Below are 19,190 nucleotides of genomic sequence, written 5' to 3'. Positions count from 1 at the left end.
TCCTTGGTGGCCCATTACTACTCATACAACTTACATTTTTTAGTCATCTTAAAGACTCTAGTTAAGGGATTAATTTGGCCTCTCATTCTGACCATTGGTAACCTTGAGTTGGATTGAAGATTTTCCTTTTTCTTTTTAGAACAGCAGACTTAGACACATTTAGATGCAATTTTTGGGTAGTACACTTAAACCCTTTGTGATGCTTATCTAGGATAGCTTATTTAGGTAACACTTGGGCACACTTAGACCCATTTTTAACACATCCTAGGATACTTAAGAACTTTTCTTATCCCCAAGGCTCACCCTAAGCTCACCTAGTGATATTCCAATAATACCCATTATGGTGTCAAACATTTCATGATATTAGCAAATGGGTTGCCAAAGTGTTGTTCACATTTATGGTGAATACAAGCTTTATTGTATATTCTCTACGAACATGGGCCTTGTTATATTCATCGCGAATCATGAGTGATTCAGTAGCCTAACTTACATAATTATGGTTACTCAATTGACTTCAATTAACCTTCTTACTTATATGTGCCTAAAACTCCAAAAATAGAACATGCGAGGAGGAAAGACGAATCTTCTTGATCATAATTTGGCCAAAAAGCCAGTAGCGCTTCTACTTTCACCTTTTATTCTCAATTCCATATATATATATATATTAATACTTTGTTCAATCCATATCAATTATATTTGACTTTATTGTGGAGGAGTCTAAAGAAATTTTGGGATCTAAAGGTGGTGGAAACATTGCTCAAGTTGGGGAGTACATCACACCAATAACATTATAACTTGGGATGTATGACTATATCTAAGTTTAATTATAACATTTCCATAGTTGAAAAGGCCTTTTTAAGGGAATGAATGAAAGAGGTAAGGTGAAATATATGCCGTTACTAATCAAAATTTAAACGAACCTAGTATTAGTGGATCAAGCCCATTATAAAGGTTATGTAAGTCACTAAATATAATTTCTAATATAACTTGGACGATTTGAGAATTAATTACCGACCCACAACTCTCACCACTCCAAGAAGAGCGGAAAGTCTTTCGGCCGGAATAAAAAATTAGTATGAGTTCCACACTTTATCTACCTTAATACACGTGGCAGCCTCTAAGAGCCCCACCCACTAAATATTTAGATCCAGGAGAGCGAGGGTGCGAGGGACACACTCCTCTCCATGCTGCACTCTCACGAATTCTGGAGTCATCGAGTTGAAGATTCGCAAACTAAAAATTAGGGTTATGATGAATTGAATGAGAATGCATTTGTAAGAACAGTTTCAATTTTCCAAGAAGAAAAAAAGGAAAATTGAAAGAAAATGCAGAGGCAGGGACAGGTTCTTGATACATCAATTGTTTCAAGAAGGAAGCTTCCATTACTAGCTTGGGTAGATTCATTTCCTTGCTGTGCTATTCTATCCAGAAGAACCATTCCATCTTCACGTAAGTTCCCAATTATTTTTTCTTCATTTTTCTGGTTTGATTTTCTTATGGTTTCAAAGAATTGGAATTTGAGGTATTTGGGGTCAATTGAGCAGGAATCAGTTGATTGAAGTCTATCAATTATTGGTGTTTATGGCAGTTGTAGTGTACTTTTTGAATTAAGGTTTTGAGTTTTCTAGCTTGGGAGGTTTTAGAGGGAGTTGAATTTAATCTCGGTCAAAAGTACATCACTCTTCGGGTCCAAGTGGGTTTAAGGAATGAGTTCTTTGGCTTCGTTGGGTTTTCTTGGTGGTCATGGAGATGTATGAGAAGTGGTGGATAGAGTTGTTGGGGTCTGATGAAAGAGTTAGAATTGCATGCTTTTGTGTTGCCTTTGGATAAGAAAATGACCTTTGGTGCCTCAGATTCATTTGAGATTGCTAATTTATAAATGACCTTTGGATGTATTTTCTAGGATATTGTATCTTCCCTTTATTAAAGTTGTGGCTTTTCAGTACATTCTCATACTTGTAGATCTGAAGTGGTAAAAGACCAGTTTTTAATTGGTCTTGGATTGAATAATATCCAGGGTAAAAAAATTCTGTCTGACCTGAATCTGAGCTGAACCGGAATATCAAATGGGGATAAAAACTTGCCACCCTATTTGAGAGTCTGCTGCTATTTAGCCGCTTGTTGAAGTCTAGAATGTCTAAAATTTTATTGCTGGAATTTCTCACCTTAAAATTACTCTTATCACTTATAAGCACAGGCAACCAAAATCTTAAACAATTTTAACATAGGATAGACATTGTAAGGAACTACCGGTCCTAAATACCAATGATGTCTAATAATTAACTTTTAGAACATCTTGAATTTGTGGTCAAAAGAATGTTGAACCCACTTAACCATAAGTCAAAAAAAGAGGGAGTTGTGCAAGTTTAAATGCTCAAAGAATTATAGAAGCAATAGGGGCTAATGGGAGAGCTGGTTGGGAATTAGCTTCTCTCATCCAATTACAATCTGAATAATCTCCTGCGATGTTCGAGGCTTCAGTGATGCTGAGAAGGGGAAGGCAGTTAAATCCCTAATCTGCTACCAAAAAGCTGTTTGGGTTTGCTTGCAAGAAACCAAATAGATTCTATGTCACTTTAGATGGTGAGAAGTCTTGGAGTGGGCAAATTATTTGAGTGCAGCTCTTTAGATGCTAGGGGAGTAGCAGGAGATGTGGTCATATATCGGGATAATTGGGTTTTGGAGCTGGTAAGGATGAGGGTGTATCCTCCATTTATTGATGATTTAAATGTTTTGAGGCTAACTTTATCTGGATGTTACCTGAGTTGTATACTTTAGTTTTAAGAAGGTAGCATGAAGCCTCTTGGAAGGGTTGGGGGATGTTAAGAGCTTCTTGGAAGATCCTTTGTGCATTTGGCAGGGGAGATGTGAGGGTGTGGGGAAGTCGGTTTAATGTGGTTAGATTCCCACCTACCAGGGTAGCCCAGTTGGTTAGGGCAAACACTCTAGTAGTAAGTGGCACATGGTTTTGGGTTCAAATCTTGCCACTGATGATACCTTGAATTTACCCAATACTGGTTGTTGCGGGGTAGTCAACACCTTGAGGTTTGGGTCCCCATGAAGAGTCTTAAAGGCTTGACAGTGGAATGTTCCTCGGTTATCAAAAAAAAAAAAAAAAAAATGTGGTTAGATTCCCACATGAAAGAAGAAATTGAAGTGGGTTTAATGTGGTTAGATTCCCGCATGAAAGAAGAAATTGCTTTCGATTTTGTATATTATAGTATTCTTTACTAACTTCATTGAGGAATTTAATTTGTTAGATTTTTGTTTTTGGAGGTAACTTTACTTAGTGTGGTGGTGAGTTTTGTATCTTTTTGTTGAGATTTGACCACTTTCTAGTTTAGGAGATTAGGAGAGTCGATTATCAAATATGATGTGGTGCTTGTTGCCAGGATAGGTCTCTAATCTTTGGTTTTGTTGTATGATGGTGGAGTGAGAATAAGAGACACCATATTTCATTTAGAGACCATGTGACTAAAAATGTGCAAAGCTTGGAGATTTGCTTTTGTGGGGGGGCGGGTAGGGTAGGGTGGTTAATGTGGTTAGATTCTTGTATGAAAGAAGAAACTGTTCTAATTGTCTGTATGTAGGAGGTGCTTTATTTATTTCTTTGAGGAATTTAATTTGCTAGATCTTCCATTTTTAAGAGGTGAGTTGCTGTGGTGGTGATGTTGAGATTTGACTACTTTTTGTTTGGGGATTGGAGAGTTTCTCAAAAGTGATGTTGTGTCTATTGATGAGGTAGGACTCTTTGCTCATTCTTTTATTTTGTTGATGAAGATTAGGTGAGAATAGGAAGCACCCTATTTCATTTTCAGAACAAGTGGTTCAAAAACAATTTCAGAAGTTAGTGATGTGCTAAAGGATCAAGAGGATAAGATATGTTCTAAGGGTGGGTGGTTCAATGTTAAATCTTTCTATTTCTCTTTGGAGTCTAATAGAGTTCTATTCTCTACTAAGGGTGTTTATAGTTCTTGGGCTGCAAAAGTGGTTTTTCTTCACTTGGATGCAATGGTGGAAAAAATTCTGACAATATACTGGCTCAAGAGAAAAGGGTGGTATCTAGGCAATTGGTGTTGCCTTTGTCCTGGGGAATCAACCAGCCACTTGTTAATACGTTGTGGTAAACGTAGGAGGTTGTATCACTTGTCTTTATTTCTCTTATCCATTCATGGTTGCTTTTTAGGTTTGAGCCAGAAGGTTTTATTAGAGTGGAATGTGGCTTTGTAGATAAGAAGCATAAGAAAGTTAAGATACAACTCTATTAATCTTGTTTTGAAACATTTGACAAGAGCAATAGTGGAACTTTTAAAAGCTTGGAGCATTTGGTTCTGTTGCTAAAGGAGTCTTTTATTATAATGTATGCTAGGCTAACACCCTTGCTCATGTGCAAACCCATATGCAGTAGCAGTTATGGATTAAAGATAAATAGATGGGAGAATAAATGGTAAGAGAGACACAAACTCAAGACTATCATATAGTTGATACCATGCTAGGCTACTAATTGACTAAAAAGCTTAAATTGTTAGTATTATAACATGACATGGATTGTGGACTCAAATCCTAACAGTTTAAGCTTTTAGGAAAATTAGTTGTCTAACATGGTATAAGAGTTTTCAATAACTAGAGGTCTTGGGTTCAAGTCCTTTTCCATCTATTTATCTATCTAATTATTTGATCATAGTTGTGGTATTAGAACTTCGTTAGTAGGAGGTTATGAGGCTATTAGTTTAAATCTCATTGCATGTTTATTTTCTCAATTAGAGCACAGTATATTTAAGCTTTTAGGAAAGTTGTTAACTTAACATGTTATTAGAGCTCTGGTTAGCTGGAGGTCTTAGGTTGAAGTCGTTGGCCGATCTATTTATTTGTCAAATTATTTGTAAGGATCATAGATGTGTGCTCACTTCCTTAAGCTTTTATGAAAATTGGTTATCTAATAGTTAGAAAATAAGGCCATAATATATGCAAAACTAACCTTTTTCTTTTCTTTTTGTTCTAGAAAGGTTGGGGGGCAATGATTTTTGTTCCTTGCTTTGATTTTATTAATTGGATGGGATCTTTTTAGAGTGTTGGTTTTGTCTTTTCTTATGCCCTCTTGTGTACTCCTTTTCTACTTATGTTGCACCATTTTTCTCATTGCTTTTCTAAATAAGATTTCTTTGCCCGTAAAAAAATGCATAACAAAACTTTTACCAACTTTCTAAGGTTGCCTATAGAAAGGGGGGAATAAGAAATTATCAAGGTCAGCCATACGATTCCATTTTAGCTATTTAGTTTTAAGTAGAACGATGCTCTCTCCTAAATCCTTGAAATCATGTTTCTTCATATCGTGTTGACCACACTATTTACCTTGTCTTCAATTGCTGCTGCCTTTAACATCAGTGAATATATTCATTTTTATTCAATAATTTTTTTGTGTTCGTATTTTTTTTATCAAAAACAAAGGATGCATTTATTAAGGTTAAAAAGAACTTAAGAAGGATGAGGGACCCTCCCCACAATTACAAAAGCCTAATCAAAATGTGATTGAACTTTAAAAATAGAGAGAAATATTTGGGGGAATAATTTTTGTGTATTGACCCAATATTAAATGCTTTACACAATTCCTACTTATAGGAAATACAAGGTACAATAATAGGAACTAAATAACTACTCCAGCTAACCTACAACCAAACTTTCGTAATTTACAGGAGTTGACTAATTTTATATTTGCAGAATAAAGCAACTAGCAAATCTCTAAGAATTCGGGTTGTTTTGATCCTTTTGTGGTATTTCTCTCCCTATTTGTGATACATCTATACTTGGCAATTGACTAGGATTTCCTTTATTTCCAATATCTTGAACAAATTGTTCTTGAGTTTTTGTTTTAGAAAGAATAGGAGAAAAAAAATTGGGAGAAGTGGAATTGGGAAGAATTGAATTAGGTAGAGGAACAAAAATGTCCCAAAAATTGTCTTCTTATCTCTCTTTCTCTCCCTGAAGATAATATTTGCTAAAGTAAGATTGATTTTCCAAAAAGGAGGCATCCATATTTACAAGGATTTTTCTGGTTTGAGGATTGTAACACTTGTATCCCTTTTTGTTTAGAGTATAACCCACGAATATACATTTTTCAACTCTAAAATCAAGTTTAGATTGAAATTTGTTGGGTATGTAAACAAATACCGTGCAGCTGAAAACTTTTAATGGCAAATCAAATTATATTCTAGATTCTGGAAAAATTTTTTTGAGGCGCTCTAAAGGTGTGATATATTTTAAAACTCAGGTAAGCATCCTCTTAATCAAATAGGATGCTGTTAAAACAGCTTCTCCCTATAAATAGTTTGGAACATGCATAGAAAACATTATGGCATGAGCCATTTCAAGTAAATGCTTATTTTTTCTCTTAGTAATTCCATTTTGTTGAGGAGTATCACAACATGTAGATTGACGTTGGATACCTTTCTTTCAAAAAATTTCCCAAGTATTCATTAAAATATTTTGTTCCATTATTAGAGTGAAACATACTAATTTTTGTTTGAAATTGATTTTCAACCATATTGTAAATATCTTTGAACAGTTTTTCGACTTCAGATTTTTCACTCATTAAATATACCCAACATAACCGAGTGTGATTATCCGTAAAAGTCACAAACCATTTTTTTCTCGATAAAGTGGTAACCTTTGAAGGACACTTCAAATTTCTCTCCTCAATTCTTCAGAAAATACTTCGCCAATTAGGGGAAGAGGTTGTCTACCTATTATTCTTCCCCTCAATCAAATTCAGTGTTGGGCCCAACAAGAAACTTGAAGATGTGATTGTCCTCCACTATTTTCTTGTTGTGATTGTAGTCCTCTGTAGATTTCCATTCATAATCATTGAGCAAATCCATGTCTTGCCACAACCATATTAGGGAATTGAAGTACTTTGTGACACTATCTTCTCCTTGTTGGATCCCACCGAGTTTCAATGTCAATTCATAAACCTGGGATTGATTACCCAGATCAAAGTACATCTGTTGATATTGTTCCAAAGTTCCTTAGTCATTGGATAGAAAATACAGTTGGAGTTAATGTCTTCATCCATGGAACTCATGAGCCATGTCATGTCCATGGAATTTTCTGCATCCCAATTCGCATAAGTTGGGCTCTCCTTTGCTGATACCTTCCTATCTCCAGTCAAATATTCGATTTTCCCTCTCCCTCGAATATACAATTGAATAGACTAAAACCAACTTAGAAAATTATCACCATTCAAATGGATAGTGGTGATCTGGACAGACTGTGAATCAGAATTGGAGGCTTGGTTTTCAATGTTTTTTGTTGAGTTAGTAAGAGAAGGAGGCTTTTGTGGAAAAAAGGGTATAGGTTGGCTAAGGAGGCTTTTGTGGACTAGGTCCTAGGGTTTCTTTTAGAAAGAGTCAATAATCAAATCCTTGGTCTAATATCATAAAAACAGAGAGAAATATTTGGAGGAATAATTTCTGTTCATTAACTCAATATTAAAATGCTTTACACAATTCCTTCTTATAGGAAATACAAGACAAAATGATGGGAACAAATAACTACTCTGGCTAACCTACAACCAAACTTTCCAAATTTATAGGAGTTGACTAATTCTATATTTATAGAATAAAATAGCTAGCAAATCTCTAAGAATTAGACAATATCTCAACAGGATCTTCTATTTTCCAAAAACCTCCACTATATAAGGAGTCTACACAAAAGGTTTAGACTACAAAATAATTTACAAAGATGCCATCTCCTCAAGTCCTAACTAAGCTCCTCTCAACCCTTTAGATTTGTACACCAAATGTCAATTGAGTTGAATAACATTGAGAGGAATGTCTTTAAAAGCCTTGGTGCAAGAGGCCTAGAAAGAGGAATAGAAGTGAAGTAAATCCCACAATTTCTCTAACGTTCTCCACTTATTCTAAAAAATTCTAGTATTTCTCTCTCACCATACTATCCAAAGTGAATTGAACAAGCGATCTTCCAAATGGTTTTGCCTTTAATGGAGCTCTTCAAACCCTTATATGAAATGATTATCATATCGCAAATACTCTTGGGTGGAACCTAATCAATCCTGACTTATTTGAATAGACTTCATTAGAGCCCTAAAGTTATCAGACAATGTAGAAATAGATGCTCAATTGACCCTCCACCTCCCTTATATAAAATGTACCAATTAGGACTAAGGGATTTGAAAGGTCTTCTCAACTATAGCATGTCATTCGTATTTACCTTCTTGTGTGCCACTAACCAAGTAGAGATCTTGACCTTAGATGGGACTTCAGATTTTCATATAAATTTGGCTAGGGAGAAAGGAACTATATCTGATATATTGGACAAAGCCATGAAGAATGATTGAATAATCCTAACAAGGTCAATGATCTCTCGCATCTATGGTAGATAAATACAAGTGTGCACAAGTGAGAGATGACTTGAGTATTTTCAAGTCCTCAATCTCCAAATTTGTAAGTTTGCGACTGAAATTTTAGGATTCCTCTATTCATCCGTCTAAAATCTTTGTTCTGGCTGCACTGATAATTCCTTCTTGAACAACATGATTCAGAACTTTCAATTCCATAGGTTGAGCCCCCAATTCTATGATGAAATTTTCTTTCATCGACAAAAACATTAATTTACTTAAAACATTTTATTTTCTGTACTGTTGATTGAAATCAGCGAATTCATGAAACCAGTCACAGACAGTGAGGACAAGTTTAGATGAGTTATGAGTCAGTCTAGTACTGGAACTGTTTCTTGAAAAGACGTGTATATTTTCTAACACGTATCTCTGTTTTTGCGCTGTGATATCTTATCTATTTTTATATGTGCTTGTGGAGCAACATTAGGTAATTATTTGCCTGACTTATTTATAGTGAGATGTAGAGATGTATCAAGGTTGAAGTCAGTATGTGGCACAATCAGAGCCCAAGCATCCAATGTAGGTATCGGATCTGGTGGCTATGAAGGAAAGGGAGAAAATGACAACCAAAAAATCTTTGTCAATGGTCCACCCAGCGACAGTTCATCTAACATGTGAGTGACAAATTGATTTTGATGGTACTAACTGATGCTATTTTTCATGTGGAATCAACTCCTAAGATGCATGTTGTTGGCATTAATAGTTTCAACACATGAACTTTAACTGCAATATAGTTTCTTTGATGCACAAATTTTGGCCTCAATGGATGTCAGTCAAGTTGAAAGACATACTCCAACATTTGCATGACTGAATGAAGGTGTGGATCTAAGAATTCTCTTAATTTAATCTTTTCAGTTTCTGATATAGAATTCCTTCCATTCTGATGAGGCAAGCTTAACCATGAAATTAGTTAAGTGAGCTTCATTTGTATAAATTAAAGAACTACCCTTCCTCCAGTTGCTCTGCTTGATTCTCTTGTAGAAATATAAGAATGTTAATTGGATAGTACTTCTCGGTCATGGTTCAAAGTCGCAGTCTCAGTCATTGACTCAAGAGGTCTTGAGGCACATCGGTCTCGGTATCTCAAATTGGTATCATCCGCTACGCATAATATATACAATTAAATATACATTTTTTTTATAAAATTGTAAGTTTAATTATATTTAATATTATTTAAATAAATATAAAAATATGTTTATGAGTTTTTAATATGAAAAGTTCTTTTATTTAATATCTTCATGTTAAATTTAATTAATTATAAACTTTTTCAATTGTTAATATTAAAAGTGACTGTTAATTTTTTTAGTAATATGCTATTTAAAAAAATTTAATTTATACAACTTATTTAATTGTATTAAAAAATTTAATAATTTATTTAAAATATAATTAAATTAAATTCTTATAAATTATATTTACATTTCTATTTATCTTATTATATCAATACCCATGGTATAAATACCACTATGTTCATTACCCATTTTATAAATACCTAAACATCCATGAGTAAACCCATTACCTCATTACCTGATACCCATTTCTCTTTCAAACCTTTTTTTTTTCTTTCTCTAACAATTGGGTGAATGGGAATAAAACCATCCTCTCCATCCTCTTTCTCTCTTTCAAACCCCTTTTTTTTCTCTACCGATGTGTGAATGGGAATAAAGCCTTCCTCCCTGTCCTCTTCTTATCTTTCAAACCCGTTTTTTTTTCTTTGCAACTAGGTGAATGGGAATAACACCATCATCCCCGTCCTCTTCTTCTCTTTCAACACATTTTTTTTTCTTTCTCTGCAATTGGGTGAATGGGAATAAAACCATCTGCGATTGATTCTCCTCTAGGCTCAAGTTCCAGGCTGCTTCTCATTACGAATCGATCCAGACCATCTCTGAGTCAAACTCGGATATCAGTTTCGTAGCAGGCTTGGCCAAGGCGGATATGACTCAGCCGAATCATACCGGTCTCAGCCGATACTTCGAACCCTGTTCTCAGCCCTTTCCTTTGTCTGAAAGTTACATTCGTCTAAACCACAAGAACATCAGAGAATAATTTTCTTGACAAGAACAACTTTATTACCACTTAAAGCCTAGTTGTAAGTTTATTCAGATAAAAGGTTTAAGTTTTAGTTTGAATTTACAATGAGAACCTGTTTTAATACCCACAAACCATTCCTTTCTTCAACTTCTTTTACTGGTGGAATGATTTATATGGTATGTAATTCAATGCATTTGAAGTCATCGTATGTTTAACTACTTATGTCATGACACTAACTTCTTGATTTAGTCCAAACTCAAGATATATACTTTTGTGATTTGGCAGTGAGAAACCTCCCGATCGAATTCCTTATCCTCTCTCTATAGCTATTGTGTTATTTGGATGTGCCTTAGTATTCTCACTGATTACCTTTACGAAAGGAGGACCTTCATCACTTTTAGCTGCAATTGCAAAGTCGGGCTTCACTGCTGCATTCACATTGATATTTGTTTCTGAAATTGGAGATAAGGTAACTAATCTACCAGTGCCAAATGCTTATTTTCTGTTGTGCTTTTAAATTCAATTCACTGGAAACTATTTATAGATGTGCATGAGTCTTTGATGGTTAGTTCATTTTTGTTTTGACCTCTAGTTCACTTTCTTTATCTATTGCCATTTGAAACTATCAATAAATTGCTTGCTTAGCTTGACTACTTCAGGATGTTTTATTTCTTGCCTTTTTCTGTTTGTATTTGGTAGGTTTGTCATTATTGTTAAACTATCATTGGATCCTAAAGGGGGATGGGCAGTGTCAAGCTAACACTTGCCCTCATTATGACCCCTTTTTACATGTGGACAGGCAGACAAACTAAGAGACAGTGGATGGACAAATGAAGAAAAAATAAATGTTGCTAGGGAGGTTTGACCCCAAAAGCTCTAGGAACCAGAGCTTTGATTCCATGTGAGGTCGGCAGTAAAAGACTTTAGACAGAAAAATGAGAGAAGTAGAAGAATGAAAGAGATAACAAGAAACACACCACCCTAACACTTCCTCCCCCATCTCTATACTGTTAATAATTCTAAAAGACTATGCACCCTTGTTACATATAGAAGTTATAAAATTCCCCCAGAAATGGAACAAATCAGGACCAGCAATTTTTCCTTCAGTCATTTTCTTTTCTTTCCTCAAATAAACTTTTTTTTTTCCATTGGGTTGATGTACTGAAGTTATTATAAATACTTAAGGTTTTAAACAATAGCTAGGTGGATAAATGAGGTTTGGTTCTTTCAGTGAAAGATGCATTATCCAGAAACCATGAGTAATATGTACAATATTTCAGTGAGGACAAGTAAAATGCCTATTGTAACAGCTGGATATTGCTTAAAGGGGTAGTAGAAATCATTAGTGCTTTACCAAACAATAGGATTTGCATTCAAGTTTAAATGGAAGTATGTGAATCTAATTCTTAGTGATTGACTTTTGAAGAGTGGACCAAGTCCATGGGCAAGGCAACACAGACAAACAAACACTCTGTGTCACTTCTATGAAGTATATTTCCCAACTCAGATGAAAGCAAGTTGTGAAACTCGACTCACAACTCAATCTTCTAATGTGGCACTAATGCCACAAAACCACTGGTGACTGTGTGCCTTATGATTGCTGTTGAAATGCCTTCACTTTGTACATAAGTTTGTGTCATGGTTAGAACCTAAGTTGGTAGTTCAGACCATAGAGAAGGAAGTTCTGTTGATCATTAACTCAAAACCTTCATCTAAACAGGCAACTACTGAAAATTCCAAGGGAACTGTTCATTCTTATAATGTAATATGACAGTTATTGAAGCAAAATGGGAAGGAATGTTCATAGAGCATCTCCAAATAGCTATAACTAGGGTTTTTTAGTGGGATTTTTTATATGCATCAACTTCTGGAAGATCCTGCTGTTTTTCATGTTCATTTCACCTTTTAATTTGATTTAAGGGGATGCAATTGTTAAGTGAATGGATGAACCATAGAAGTTCCAAATGAAGGTTTTTCTCATACTTGGGATGGGATGGTTCCCCTCTCCCATGACTTTCTGTTTTCTAATTTCTTAGACTGCTGTATAAATATGCATTTGAAATTCTAAATCTTGTATAATTTTTTTTCTTAAACAGACATTCTTCATTGCTGCTCTCTTGGCCATGCAATATGAGAAAGTACTGGTATGTTTTCCTTTCAGTTGCCTCTCTTGCTTCCCTCTCGGTAGTTAGCATTAGCATAAACCGTGAAATGTCCAATTTAGATAGCTACTGAAGATAATTGAAGCAAGCTGATACTTTAGGAGCAAAAACTAAAAAAATAAAAAATAAAAATTCACCCTTTACTTGCAACCTTGCACATACTTCACCACTGAGGTGCATGAGTTTCTGTTTGAATATCATTTGTGCAGATGTTCGGAAGGCGAGTATTGAGATCCAGTAGATACAGCCTAACATGATAGTGAACACATTAATAGAATGTCTTTATGTTTTTATTTAACTAATACAATATACTATTTCACATAAAAATACGAAATTATTCTCAGAATGTCTCATGAGCTAAAGCTATTATATAAAAATAAGTTTAATTGGATTTGAAACATAGGCCGGATTGGATCCAGCTATGATGAATTCCAATGCAATGACAACTGGATTTCATTAATAGGATTTGAATCATTCTGGACTTGAAGACTGGATTTCATTAATAGGATTTGAATCATCCTGGACTGACCCATAGTCAGCACCACACCATATCTCAAAGTTGCACAATACAAACCTTTTTTTATCTTTGTAAGAATAACAATAACAATAATTGATTGAGTTTAAAATTCTCTCCTACATGACAATGATTTCATTGAATAAAATAAGGTTCTTGGAAAGGTCTCCATAAAAAATGCAGTGATTAGATGTTAGATGCTGTTATTTTCCAATTACAATCCCTCACCCCAGCATTATGTTGTCCCTTGTCAATTTAAACTTAATTCACTTAATTCCATATTGCACTTCCTTTCAGTAAACATAATCTTTAGGAGACTTATCAAAAAGAGACGTCAACACACGAATATCCACATTCATTTTTATGGAATTTGAGTCATCCATAAACTACGTTTCTATTTGTGGCACTTAATTTGGATATTTTGCAACTAGTGAAGTTCAGGATGCAGAAATCTGAAATTCTTTGAACAGAACACTTGGATAAGCAGAATGTTGAAAAATGATTCATTTAGCATACCCAATAGTTGGCCTTTTTTTTTTTTTTTCTTATTGGAAATACAAAATATAAATTATTTCAAAACATTAGAAGTGCAAGAAGGTGTGAGAGATCCTTCAAAAGACAAGGGAAAAAACGAAAAAGAAATACAAGGGCCTAAACAATTAAGCAGGACACCAAAACAGCCCTTACCATATCATCCATTTACATTTAATTGCTGTGATGTTAACCTGACACGTACCCTAGTAGTGGGAATCAATCTTGACTGACATTAGAGTTGTCATGGAAAGTGCCAACAATGTGTTAGTTCCCATTATGTGTATCCCTCTCTCTAAGACAGGAGTTCTGATAGCATGTTAGATTAGCTATCACTGGAAAAAAATTTGAGAGATTGACCTGCAATGAATATCACGTTAACAACTCAAAAAAAATGTAAGATCACTCAATGCAAACTTTAAAAGCCACATTAGAATCAAGTTAAATTGGATGTACAAAAGTCCTAGTTGTGATTCTGTGGATCTCAAAATCCCATGACTTGGATGTACCCAACTTGTTACATGTTTTGACTGTTAAGAGAGAGAGAAGAAAACCTTAATTCTCATTCATATGATTAACAACATACAATTGAGAAGTATATATATATATATACAAGCCTAGGAGAACTAACTACCATACATGTAACCTATATTAAAAAAGGAAAGACTGTACACTATATATACATTATATTCAACGCTCCCCCTCAAGTTGGAGCATATATGTCATATGCACCAAGCTTGTTACAAATGTATTTAATCCTAGGACCTCTGAGAGATTTAGTGAAGATGTCTGCTAGTTGATCATTTGAATTAACAAAACTTGTAGCAACACATCCTGATGCGATCTTCTCTCTAATGAAGTGATAGTCAACTTCAATATGCTTAGTCCTTTCATGAAAGACTGGATTGGATGCAATATGTAATGCGGCTTGGTTATCACAGATGAGTTTCATCTGTTCATCCTTTCCAAATCTCAACTCTTGAAGAAGATGTCTCAACCATATGAGTTCACATGTTGCCAGAGCCATAGCTCGATACTCGGTTTCAGCGCTAGATCTGGCCACTACATCTTGTTTCTTACTCTTCCAAGATATTAGATTACCTCCAATAAAAACACAGTACCCTGAAGTGGAATGTCTATCTGTGGGTGAGCCAGCCCAATCTGCATCTGTGTAACCAACAACCTGAGTATGACCTTTGTTCTCGTACAACACACCTTGGCCTGGTGTGGTTTTGATATATCGAAGAATGCGGATTACGGCATCCCAATGGCTATCACATGGTGACTGTAGGAATTGACTAACAACACTCACAGGAAAAGAAATGTCTGGATGAGTAATGGTGAGGTAGTTCAATTTACCTACGAGTCGTCGATATCTCCCAAGGTCTCCTAAAGGCTCCCCTGTCCTGGTACAAGTATGACATTCGAATCCATAGGTGTGTCTACCGGTTTACAGTCTAACATACCGGTTTCTTCCAGGATGTCTAAAGCATACTTCCTTTGGGAAATGACCACACCGGAATTGGATTGAGCTATCTCAATTCCCAAGAAATACTTGAGTTTCCCCAAGTCTTTAGTCTGAAAGTGGGTAAAAAGATGTTGCTTTAGTTTCTGAATACCATCCTGATCACTACCTGTAATGACGATGTCGTCCACATAAACAACCAGATAAATACACTGCCCCAAGGAGTTATGATGATAGAAAACTGAATGGTCTGCTGTACTGCGAAGCATGGCAAACTCTTGAACAACAGAGCTAAAACGGCCAAACCATGCTCGAGGAGATTGTTTCAAGCCATATAGAGAACGGCGTAATCTGCACACTAAACCAGACTCCCCCTGAGCAACAAAACCAGGAGGTTGCTCCATATAAACTTCCTCGGCAAGATCACCATGAAGGAAGGCATTTTTAATATCCAAGTGATAAAGAGGCCAAGAACACATAGCAGCCATGGAGAGAAGCAGACAGACAGAAGCAATCTTGGCAACAGGGGAGAATGTGTCACCATAATCAGAACCATAAACCTGAGTATAGCCTTTAGCAACTAAGCAGGCCTTAAGGTGATCAACCTGACCATCAGGACCAACCTTAACTACGTAGACCCAACGACAGCCAACTGTAGATTTACCAGAGGGTAAAACAACAAGATCCCAAGTGCCATTAGAGTGCAGAGCAGCCATTTCATCCACCATTGCCTGTCGCCAGCCTGGATGGGAAAGAGCTTCATGGGTGCTCTTTGGAAGAGAAACAGAGGATATAGCAGAAACAAAAGCAGAATAGGGTGAAGATAATCGATGATAACTCAAAAAATTGTAAATAGGATGAGGATTACGAGTAGAGCGAGTACCTTTCCGAATAACAATGGGTAAATCATCAGGAGAAGGCAGAGCCGGGGTAGGAAGTGAGTCAGCAGGTGTCTCAGCAAAAGGGAGAGGAGCAGCGACACGAGGGCGACGATGATAAATCTGAAGTGGTTGAGGAGGCACGACATCAGCTGAGGAGACAATGGGAAGAGGCAAGACTTCAGAAACAGGAAGAGACTCAAAAGTGGTGGAAAAGAATGGTGAGTCCTCAAAGAAGGTGACATCAGTGGAGATAAAGTATCGATGAGTCTCAAGGGAATAACAACGATAACCCTTCTGAAGTCTGGAATATCCCAAGAAGAGGCACTTCATGGCTTTGGCAGAAAGCTTGTCCTGTCTAGTAGTGAGAATATGAACAAAGCAAGTACAACCAAAGATACGAGGAGGAAGGAAATAAAGTGGTTGGTCAGGGAAGAGAAGGGAGTGAGGAATCTGATCGTGTAAGACAGAGGAGGGCATACGATTAATCAAATAACAAGCGGTAAGAACAGCGTCCCCCCAAAAACGAAAAGGAACATTACTATGGAGGAGGATAGTACGAGCTGTCTCAACAAGATGTCGATTCTTGCGTTCAGCTACCCCATTTTGTTAAGGAGTATGAGCACAAGAAGACTGATGAAGAATCCCATGATGAGACATAAACGAAGTAAATGAGGCTGAAAAATATTCCCTGGCATTGTCACTGCATAACACACGAATAGAAATATTGAACTGGGTTTGGATTTCAGCATAAAATTTCTGGAAAATAGAGAATAACTCAGCTCGATTTTTCATTAAAAATAACCAAGTACATCGGGAATAGTCATCAATGAAAGTGACAAAATATTGAAATCCTAAAGTAGACGCAGTCCGACAAGGACCTCAAACATCAGTGTGGACAAGCTCAAAAGGAGACTTTGCCCGATTATTCAAACGTTTGGGAACGAGACACGAGTATGTTTCCCAAGCTGACATGACTCACACGGAAGCGACGACAAAGTGGAAAAACGAGGGACCATCTTTTGGAACTTGGAGAGACTAGGATGACCCAGACGATTGTGAATGAGGAGAGGAGTATCAGTGGAACTGCAAACTGCAGGAGATGAATCTGAGTGAGGTGATAGAGGCCTTGAGACTCACGTCTATGCCAATCGTCTTCCCATACTCCGGTCCTGCAAGGTCACAAATTTATCAGAAAAGGTAATAGAGCAATTAAGAGTACGAGTGATTTTGCTGATGGAAATAAGATTAAAAGGACATTCAGGAGTATAAAGGACAGAAGTGAGAGGTAGAGAAGGCAGAGGAAGGGCCAAACTAATATCTTTAGCCACAGTTTGAGAACCATTAGCTAAGGTAACAGTAGGTAAAGCAGAGGTAGTAGTAATAGAGGAGAAAAGATCCTTATTACCAGATAGGTGATCAGAAGCTCCAGAATCTAGAATCCAGGGTCCAAGAGAAGATGTGTGGGTAAGGCAGGCAGAGGCATTACCAGGCTGGGCAACAGATGCAATAGAAGCCTGAGATGTCTGAGATGCGGAGGAGCTTGGAGGCTGAGGCAGCGGAGAATCAGAGGACTGGGCCATATGGGCAGTGCGAGGAGGCCGTCCATGTAACTGATAGCAACGATCGCGAGTGTGGCCAAGTTTATTGCAATAGGTGCAATGAGGACGTTGGCCTCTATCTCGGGTACCACTGCGTCCTCCTCGAGAGGTAGTTTGAGAAACTAACACATAAGAATCTGAAGTGCTATCAAATGGCAAAGTCTGAGTGGACGAGATATGGAGGAGGCGAGCAAACACATCATCCAAGGACGGAACTGATGAACTACCAAGAATCTGATCACGGATAGGCTCAGATCTGGACGGAGGCCAATAAGAGTAAGGACCATGAAGAACTTGTCAAGCTGTGTTTGTTGAGCCCCAACATAGGAGTAAGAGGCATCACAGTCAAGAACTCCTCCTTAAGAGAGGCAATCTGACCAATATAAGTAGATAGATCCAAGTCCTGTTGGCTGATATGGACAATAGCAGAAGCCACCTTATAAAGACGCTGGATATCATTCGTGTATAATCCTTTGGCCTGAGTCCAAAATTTAAAACAAGTTTTGTAGGCCCGAAGATGAAGAAGAATCCTGGGATCAACCGATTGCCATAATACACTACATAACTGTGCATCTATCTTCCTCCACTGTACGCGTCAACCTCAGGGATATCTGCCTCCTGGGTAACCAAGTGATCCTCATATCCTTGACCCATAAACCAAAGTTCAACAGAGGCAGACCAGGAAAGATAATTTTCACTGCCAACCAATTTCTCCGAAGTAATCATAGGAGATCCAGATATAATAGAGGAAAAAATGGAAGTTTGAGTAGCCATATCCACTTATCTGGAGAATGAAGTATGTTTGGATCGAAGAGAGCCCTAATACGGCTTCAGATTGCGGCGTGGCACCACCGAAAAAGGGAGACGGCCTCAGATCGCGCGTGGTACCACCAGAGAGGTAGAAGAACACTTCCCAAGGCACGTGCAGGGATTGGGGTGGAGAAAAAGTAGCCGGAGCTTCGCCGGAAAGACTGTTTGGAGGGACGGAGACAAAAATCCCCAAAAGAGGTACGTGCAGGCTCGGATGGGAAAACCAGGGATATAGGGAGGTTGGTCGACGTTCAGGCGAAGCTGAGGAGGAGGTGCGTCGCCGGAAAAGTCACGCCTCACGCGCCGGCGCGTGAGATTCAGTCGTCGTCCGTAAAAGTGCGCGTGGCCGGCGCGTGGACTGTTTTCTGGCTCCGGTGCTTTGGGAAAAGTTGGAGATCTCCTCAGGCGCTCCTCTTGGTGTGGTCGGTGTCGGAAAAAGATGTCGCCGGAAAGTTCGCCGGAAAAGTTGCCGGCGGTGAGTGTTTTCTGACGACTATTCGATAACCGAAAAGTTTTGGGAGATGGGAAGGTGACCGGAATGAAACACGGTCACCGGAAGTTTCCCGGAATGATGACACGGGGAAACTGGAAAGAATTAGGTTTTCTCCCTTGGCTTGATACCATGTTAATAGAGAGAGAAGAAAACCTTAATTCTCATTCATATGATTAACAACTTACAATTGAGAAGTATATATATATATACAAGCCTAGGAGAACTAACTACCATACATGTAACCTATATTAAAAAAGGAAAGACTGTACACTATATATACATTATATTCAAC

General features: G+C 37.2%; 1 protein-coding gene across 1 annotated transcript in view; it reads left to right on the top strand.

Annotated features, from left to right (window-relative positions):
• Positions 1-1,151: 1,151 nt before the first annotated feature.
• LOC117915393 (protein PAM71-homolog, chloroplastic-like) overlaps positions 1,152-19,190 on the top strand; it is a 34,747-nt gene continuing 16,708 nt past the window's right edge. Inside the window, exons 1-4 of the mRNA XM_034830969.1 lie at positions 1,152-1,449; positions 8,868-9,027; positions 10,730-10,913; positions 12,541-12,588. Coding sequence (XP_034686860.1) covers positions 1,326-1,449; positions 8,868-9,027; positions 10,730-10,913; positions 12,541-12,588 — 516 coding nt within the window. The 5' untranslated portion in view covers positions 1,152-1,325. The remainder of the gene's footprint in view (positions 1,450-8,867; positions 9,028-10,729; positions 10,914-12,540; positions 12,589-19,190) is intronic.

The sequence above is a fragment of the Vitis riparia genome, chromosome 5, assembly GCF_004353265.1.
Source record: "Vitis riparia cultivar Riparia Gloire de Montpellier isolate 1030 chromosome 5, EGFV_Vit.rip_1.0, whole genome shotgun sequence".
NCBI classification, from domain to species: domain Eukaryota; kingdom Viridiplantae; phylum Streptophyta; class Magnoliopsida; order Vitales; family Vitaceae; genus Vitis; species Vitis riparia.
Note: the sequence above shows the minus strand (reverse complement) of the source record. Positions and strands in the feature narration are given on the sequence as shown.